The sequence below is a fragment of the Berghia stephanieae genome, chromosome 5 (assembly GCF_034508935.2).
Source record: "Berghia stephanieae isolate SIO BIC M18660-M18661 chromosome 5, UCSD_Bste_1.3, whole genome shotgun sequence".
Lineage (NCBI taxonomy): Eukaryota > Metazoa > Mollusca > Gastropoda > Nudibranchia > Aeolidiidae > Berghia > Berghia stephanieae.
In genome coordinates, this window is record NC_088364.1 from 81,106,343 (window position 1) to 81,115,564 (window position 9,222).

Consider the following 9,222-nt stretch of genomic DNA (forward strand, 5'->3'; position numbering starts at 1 on the left):
TCTTGGTGTGATGCCCACCACCTAGAGCTTAACATAAGCAAGACAAAGGAGCTAGTGATTGACTTTAGGAGAGTGAAGGAACCGATAGAACCGTTAAAATTAAAGGACCAATTCGTCCAGCGAGTTCCTCACTACAAATACCTTGGTGTAACGATTGATGACAGGCTCAAGTGGGATGAACACTTGAAAATAATTAGGCATAAGATGTGCAGACGTACATATTTTTTATCAAAACTCTCTCAGTTTAGAATAGATAAAACCCTCTGCACATTATTTTATAGAGCAGTAATCGAAAGTGTTTTGTCATTTTGTATAACAGCTTGGGGAGGCAATTGCTTAGCAGTGGAAAGGAACAAAATAAATTCAAATATTAAAAAATCCATTAAACGCTATATAAATGATGTTGACGATGTAGATCTTTTATACGAGAAATTTTGTATAAATAAAATAACTAAAATATTAAATGACCAGTATCATCCACTAAGACCATCAATTATTATGTCAGAAAGAAGTGGTCGCCCTTTCTCTATTTCAACGAAAACAGAGAGACACCGAAAATCTTTTCTGCCGTCCAGTATTAGGCTTTATAACAACAAGCAATAATCATTTTATATAATTATTTCTCATTTTTACTTTTTTAAAATATAAATATTAATTTATTTGTTTTGCAATCTTTTCAATTTTCAATTTATAGTGACAGTTTTAACTATTTTACAGTGTTGAAATTATTCATATTATAAAGCGCAGCTCTGGTTATAGAGCTGCTCCTTTTTTTATATATATACATCCTATTTCCATTGTATTTTTATCTTATGTGTAAATTATAACACGTCTGTACAAAAAATTTCCTTTTTGGGATGCAATAAAGTATTATTATTATTATTATTATTATTATTATTATTATACATACATACATACATACATACATACATACATACATACATACATACATACATACATACATACATACATACATACATACATATATACATACATACATACAGACATACATACATACATACATACATACATACATACATACATACATACATACATACATACATACATACATACATACATACATACATACATACACACAGACTGACAGACAGACTGACAGACATATATGCAATGAATAAACAATAAAATAAATCTAAATATAAAAATAATCGCAACTAACGTCGTTTTTTGATGAAATTGAAGACTAGTATTTCTAGATATTTGTTTTTTGAACATGTTTCTCGTGGGGCAACCTGTTATTCTATATTAGGTATCAAAGAACTATTTCGCAAGAACCCCTTTAAGGGGAGCGGCAACTTTGTTTCAACGCAAAGCAACCTTTCTCATCTACATAAGCTTGTAGCCAACTGTCCAAGGTTTACCCTCTGCGTCTATGTGGTCTAGTGGTATGACACTCGCTTTCGGATCGGAAGGTCCTGGGTTCGAGCCTCGCTTGACGCATAGTTGAGTCCTTGGAAAAGGCTCTTTACTTACAATTATCTCACCTTACTTGGGTGTAAAATGAGTACCTGGCCGTTAACAGCGTTGTCTTTGTCGGAAAAAATAATTGTAATATCGCCTAACAGCCGCCATGTCTAGTTCTACACGTGACATGTTGCTGTTGGTCAGGGACCCTTTGTAAAGCGCTTTGAGCACGTTAAGTGGGTATTGCCCTATATAAAAGCTCAAGATTACCATAGTTTTGTTTGCAAAACAAGATCTACAAAACACCATCAAATTCTTATAAATTAAACGATGATCATTCTTTAATACTTGTTATGTATAAAATGCCTGACCAATATATTATATATTTTATAATTGGACTTTTATATAGCGCAATATCCACTAAATGTACTCAAAGCGCTTTACAAGGGGTCCCTGGTCAACAGCAACATGTCACGTGTAGAACTAGACATGGCGGCTGTTAGGCGATATGACAATTATTTTTTCCGACAAAGACAACGCTGTTAACGGCCAGGTACTCATTTTACACCTGAGTACGGTGAGAGAATGTGAGTAAAGTGCTTTTTCCAAGGACTCAGCTATGCGTGGAGCGATGCTCGAACCCAGGACTTTCCGATCCGAAAGCGAGTGTCATACCACTAGGCCACATAGCCGCACAAGATATAGTAGTAGTAGTAGTAGTAGTAGTAGTAGTAGTAGTAGTAGTAGTAGTAGTAGTAGTAGTAGTAATAGTAGTAGTAGTAGTAGTAGTAGTAGTAGTAGTAGTAGTAGTAGTAGTAGTAGTAGTAGTAGTAATAGTAGTAGTAGTGGGTAGTAGTAGTATTAGTTGTAGTAGTAGTAGTAGTATAGTAGTAGTAGTAGTTAGTAGTAGTAGTAGTAGTATAGTAGTAGTAGTAGTAGTAGTAGTAGTAGTAGTAGTAGTAGTAGTAGTAGTAAGTAGATAGTTAGTAGTAGTAGTAGTAGTAGTAGTAGTAGTAGTAGTAGTAGTAGTAGTAGCGTATGGCTACACCTCCAACTTCATTTCGTCAACCCAGCTTCGAGTGAGCGAATTCTACGATTTGACATAGGTACTCACGGGTGAATAGAATTGTTCATGTCATCATTTTGATTTTATGTTTTTAATTTAGGCTGAGGAATACAATTCAAGCTTAGAGCAACAATACGGCAATACAACAGCAAGGACCCAGGTTCAAATCCAAATTGATGACGCAAACGACCACCCGCCTACGTTCAGTTCCCCCACGTATTCCGGGTCTATTCGAGGAGATGCGGTGGTTGGAGAGATTGTCTCTATTGAAGATGGAGGTTACATCTCTGTTACAGATCAGGACTTGGCGGTGAGTGTGTGTGTGTGTGTGTGTGTTTGTGTGTGTTTGTGTGTGTGTTTGTGTATGTGTGTTTGTGTGTGTATGTGTGTGTATGTGTGTGTTTGTGTGTGTGTTTGTGTGTGTTTGTGTGTGTGTTTGTGTGTGTGTTCGTGTGTATGTGTGTGTTTGTGTGTGTATGTTTGTGTGTGTATCTGTGTGCATGTGTGTGTGTTTGTGTGTGTGTGTGTGTTTGTGTGTATGTGTGTGTATGTGTGTGTGTAACTCAATGGTATCAAACAGTGTCGTGTCGGGATGGTTATGATGCTTAACCAGTTAACTAGAAAACACGTTTATTCAAAAATTTGGCCAGAAAACTCGTCCTTCAAATATCGATCGATTTAAAGATTGAAAGATTGAGCTTTTATATAGCGCAATATCCACTAAACGTGCTCAAATCGTTTTACAATGTGTCCCTGGTCAACATTAACACTTAACATGTAGGACGTGACATGACGCCTGTAAGGCGATATTACAATTTTTTTCGAACAGAGACAATTGCTGTTAACGGCCAGGTACTCGCTTAACACCTGAGTACGGTGAGAGAATGTGAGTAAAGAGTCTTTTCCAAGGACTCAACTATGCGCCGAGCGAGGCTCGAACCCAGAACCTTCCGATCCGAAAGCGAGTGTCATACCACAAGACCGTATAGCCACAATGCCTCTCATCTGGACAAATACTCTCAAACTGGCGACTTCACGAGAGATTTTGCCAAGAGGATCGATATTTGAAGAACGTTTTCTGGCCTAATACTTAAATACGTGTCTCTCCAGAGGTCGGGAGTCAGATGGTTACATTCAATTTATAGACAATAAACACAACTTGGTTTAAGTTTATATATAATATTGTTATTATAGATAGTTCGAAGTTACAGTCTGGTCTTTGTTATTGTTTTGTTTTTGTTTTTGCCATCCGCGTTTATGAGTAAGTTTCACTAAACTGTATTAACCAGACTATAAACGATCATGGTTACAGAAAGTTTTGTGTGTTGGTCCGTTATACTTCCGGATGGCAATGTTGTGAGCTCCTTAGCCCAGCGCATACTATCCATAGAATATTTTGATAGAGTTTAAAGGTGACAAAAACTAAAAACTGACATTTCTGGCCATCTTAATTTAAAAGTCACTTTTTGGCACCGACACAATACTGAATTGAGACGTCACCGGTGGAGAAGTTATTTGTAACAAACCAACTACAAGCCAAGCGCTTCAAATAAAAAATTTATTATTCATATTTCTGTACAAAAATGCATATCATAATCAACGTTATGCATTTTTATACAGAAATATGAATAATAAAAGTTGTATTTGGAGCGTTTGGCTTGTAGTTGGTTTGTCTACAAATAACTTCTCCACCGGTGACGTCCAATCAAGGGACGCTACTCGTCCTCTAATCTCATTCCCTATTGTCCCCATTTTTTGTTCAGCAATATCACCTCTTCTCCTTCATTCTTTTCATCGTCATCGTCATCATCATCATCATCATCATCATCATCATCATCATCATCATCATCATCATCACCTTAAGTAGACAATTCCAATTTTCTACCATGTTTATCACAAATTTCATCCCTTATACACCATTCACCACCACTACATCCACCACATTACCACGACCACTAAAAATAATTTAAACCCGAGTTTTTATATAATACAGTATCCACTTAAACCTTCTCAAATAGCCTTACAATGATTACCAAGCCACTGCAATACTCAACATACAGGATAATACATGATGCCTGTAAACCACTATTATATTTATTTTTTTCGTCACAGACAATACTGTTACCGGCCCGGTACTTATTTTACTATTGAGTACGATGAGATAATATGAGTGAAAAGCCTTTTCCAAGAATTCAACTTTGCGCCTTTTGCACAGGGACTCGAACCTACATAAAAACTAGAGCGTTTATATCGCACAACACCAACTAAGCGTGCTCAAAGCGCTTTACATGAGGACCCTAGCCAAGAGCAACATTTAACATGTATGGCGAGACATGATGCCAGTTAGTTGATATTACATTTTTTTCGACAGAGACAACGCTGTTAACGGCCATGTACTCATTTTACACTATGAGTACGGTGAGAGAAAGTGAGTAAAGGGCCTTTTCCAAGGACTCAATTATGCGCCGCTCGGAGCGGGTCTCGATCCGAAAGCGTTGTCATGCCGCTAGACCACATAGCCGCAGGTCCGAAGTGTGTCATACATACCACAAAACCAAAAGGCTACATGACAATGCAATGTTGTTATCCGCACACATTAATGTACATCTCCAGCCCAGCAATAACCGCTTCAGACTACACATAGAGAAGGATGGACGTCCCTGGTCAGTGTTTGACACGAACATCCGATCCCAGTTCGTACAGGCATCTGTCCTCATCGTCCTCAAAGAGCCCGCCGCTCTGGAAAAACTGCAAAACACGCACATCAGATTCCAGGTAGACGCCAGTCAAATAGAGGATGATATTTATAATTTCATTGTTTCATTACACGAATGTAGTTAAAAGGTTTGATAACGGATACTAGTGATGATGATGATGATGATGATGATGATGATGATGATGATGATGATGATGATGATGATGATGGTGATGATGATGATCAAGATGATGATGATGATGATGATGATGATGATGATGATGATGATGATGATGATGATGATGATGATGATGATGGTAATGATGATGATGATGGTAATGATGATGATGATGATGATGATGATGATGATGATTATTTGACTCATTGAGATATTTTACGAGGTATTTATCATCTACCCAGACTTATAACTATACATATCCATGTTTGATTCCATGTTTCCCCTAGATTGTGGCCACTGACTTTTCAAGCCCACGGAAATCAAGCACACCAGCATCGCCATCATCTGTTGGTGAAATCATTGTGTTCGTGCTGCCCAGAACCACAGTAGCGCCACCTCCAGAAGCCATCGTTGACCTCCCAATCAGCGAGTCTGACGTCATTGTTTTCATCATGGGATTCCTACTCCTCCTCAACATCGTCCTTACCCTCTTGGTCTGTCGACTGCTGCGTCGAAACGGCAAAGATGGCGGGTTGGGTCTTTTCCGGCGCAACTCAAAATACTACGTTTCTGAAAGGAAAAGAGCGGCTAATGGTGGAGTTGAGAGAGTCAGCAGTCAGAAAAGTAATGGAAATGCTGATGATGATGATAACGGCGGTGCTTTGAGCCAGACAAAGGCTCCTTCAATGATCGAAAAAGAGAGCAAGGCCTTGGTTTTGACTGATGCAGCTATTAATAGAAACACTCAACTTAGGAACACGGTTTCTTCTATGGCAGACAGGAACCGGTGCGACGTTATTCACTTGAACGAAGTTAGAACCGGGAAACATAATGAAATGAGTTCCAAGGAAGGAGGGAATAATGAAAGTATAAAAGAGAGAGATCCCTCCAAAACAGCCAAGTCTGATCGATGTGACGTCACGCCATTGAAACCCGAAAACCATTCCGCCAAAGAAGAGCCAACAAACGGAACTTCAAGAAATTTCAAAGATGGATCCTCCAACAATAAATGTGACGTCATTCCTCTAGAAACGTCGATGTCTTCCACAAGCAAAGCGTTGTCCAATCTTCTCAATCGCGTTCACCAAAAACTTGGGCCCGGAAGTAGAATAGGGAAATCAGATGCGTGTGACCTTCGACCTTTAAAGGAAGACAACTCTAGCCTTGACTCCAGCTTTAATACCAGTAATAATTCCAGCTTTTCTGATAAGACCAAGCATGGTGTGACTCCTTTGACTGAAGATGTTTCCACGCCATTAAGTCCGTCTCACGTAAATACGGCATTTGTCACCGACGATACTGAAACAAACACATTAAAATTGTCCGGCAGAGGAAAGAATATCCCAACTAACATTGATAGCAAAACGTCAAGCGCTCTGAAACAACCACTACCAAATCAGCAACAACAGCAAAAACGAAGACAACCAGCTCCCCAATCCTTAGCTCCAACTTTGTCTCCGTCTCAAACTCAAATAACTCAGACAGGCGTTCCTCCCGTGGCGTTAGCTTTGCCTTTTGGAACCAACACAACGCAGAGCCTCAATGAAGACAAACGTCCAAACACTGTCACGGTCCTCAATCCCGTATATACAGAAGATGGGAATAGAAGTCCCGCTGCAACTGTACCCGATTACTTTGTTCCAAAACCAACCAAAATCATGACTAAGAAAGACCGCACCGTGGATAAGAGTAAAGTTACTTCTTCAAATTTTCAAGATGAATTGGGAAAAGATAAACAGAAGCAGATTATACAGGAAGCTAAGGGAAATACAGGGGTTGGGGGTGGCAAAGCTAAGAACGAGAAAGAAATCCAGCGGGCTTCATCAAATGTGTCGACAAATCCAAAATCCAAACATCCAGACACGGTTGATTACGTCCAAGCGGCCAAAATTTTATTGAATTCGTCAGTGGAAAGAGTAAATAGCATGAGTGACAAAGATGATAAAAAGCAAACTGTCAGCGTGAGAAAATAACAGACTCTTTCAGTAGAAACATCCTGTTATTTCCTCTGTTTCGATTTGTAAAAGCTACACTTTAAGGCCAAAGACATGAAGATCTAATGACAGATTCCTTTTTTTTTCTTTCTAAAATTTATTTATTCATCATCATAATCATCATCATCATCATCATCATCATCATCATCATCATCATCATCATCATCATTATTATTATTATTATTATTATTATTATTATTATTATTATTATTATTATTATTATTATTATTATTATTATTATTATTATTATTATTATTATTATTATTATTATTAATTTTATTATCATCATCATCATCATCATCATCATCATCATCATCATTATCATTATTATTTCAATCGTGCATAATACAAAACGTATCCACTCTAAAACGGTTACAATGAAAAATTTATATTGAAAACTTTACCAAGTGATCCCGTTTAATCCAGACTCTTTACACGATAGGTCTTGACTTTGTTTTGACAAAAATAGAATAAAAATATATTAACGTTTTCAGATCACACACAAAAATCTTCATTTTAATCGTTTTAATCGTCACAAAAAATCTCCCTTTTAATCGTTTTAACCGTATAACTATTGAGTGTCTGTATTATAACCTTCAATACTATAGTGTATATTCTTCTAAAATGTCTTATGGTGGTTGTAAAATAATACCAAAAGTGCTTTATCAATGACAATGAACAGATTTTATCAATAAAATATCATTCCGATTCCGATGTCTCCGTGGTCTGACTTGAGTATATTAAAGTAAAGGGGGAGTGGAACGCAGACCATCATCAAAAACAAAACGACAGAAGGGTCCTGCAATCAAGGGTAGAAGCCGGGAGTTACCGAATGAATAATATTCATTCCTTTTTGTAGCCAAGTTATGAGACAGCTTGGCTCAGCGGTACGGTCTTTGCTTCGTACCCAAAATATACCGAGTTCGATCAACCGCCGCGAAGTGTGGCCTTGAGCAAGTCACCTCGCCTTAGCTCAATTTGCGGCGCTGCACTGCGGCTGAGGCCTGGGTTATTCCAGTCTTCCCTTGGAATAGACCCTATAGACAAATTTCCCCTATGGGATGAATAAAGGGAATTTTATTTTATTTATTATTTTTATTTATTTTATAATAGTTTTAAGTGTGTTTAATCCGAATTTAGAAACCAACCAAAGGGTGGTGACAGTTGTCTCTCATAGCCAGATGACACATGGAGTCGGAGTTTGTTTTTTGTTTTGTTTTTGGGGGTTTTACGGCGCTTGCTACACATTAAGGTCATATCAGCGCCAGTAAAAAGGAAAAAAATGGGATAATAAAAAGTTCTAGAATTACAATTAAAACACCCAAGAAAAGGTAAGACAAAGGGGAATTTATTCAAATAGGAATCAGATGTAGATTCCAAGAGCACACTATCAAAGTACTTAGTTTGTGATCACCTAAAAGTCTCATCCAGACACAAGCACAGGTCCTAACTAAGAGGCATACACTCAAATGTTTACGAATCATACATAGTATGTAAACAAAACAATACAGTGCATAACAGAGAGATGATTTACAAGACAAAAAATATCATCTCCCAAAACTCTAACTATACATTTGACTGTTTCCATCCCAGCTAGGATATCCGGCCAGGGTCTGGACACAATCAAGTTATCCCATTCCAAGACAAAGACAGATTTTTTTTTTTTGTTTGTTGCTTTAGGTCTCTTCCAAAACAATTGAGGTTATATGAGAGACCGCTGAAACAAAAAAACAAGCAATCTAACAAAAATAGTATGTAAATCAAAATCATAACCTAAAGATATCATAAGCTAAATTATAAATAACCAAGAACAAGCAGGCAGAAGATTTACAGAAAAAAAAATATCCCCTGTCAAAAATACAAT

At 37.6% G+C, this 9,222-nt stretch overlaps 1 protein-coding gene across 6 annotated transcripts in view; it reads left to right on the forward strand.

Annotated features, from left to right (window-relative positions):
- Window positions 1-7,481, forward strand: part of LOC144973693 (uncharacterized) — a 47,487-nt gene extending 40,006 nt beyond the window's left edge. For all 6 annotated transcript variants that reach the window (XM_078916491.1, XM_078916492.1, XM_078916488.1 and 3 more), the window contains exons 12-14: window positions 2,592-2,801; window positions 5,105-5,266; window positions 5,652-7,481. In XM_078916491.1, coding sequence (XP_078772617.1) covers window positions 2,592-2,801; window positions 5,105-5,266; window positions 5,652-7,337 — 2,058 coding nt within the window. In that variant the 3' untranslated portion in view covers window positions 7,338-7,481. The remainder of the gene's footprint in view (window positions 1-2,591; window positions 2,802-5,104; window positions 5,267-5,651) is intronic.
- The last annotated feature ends 1,741 nt before the right edge of the window (window positions 7,482-9,222 follow it).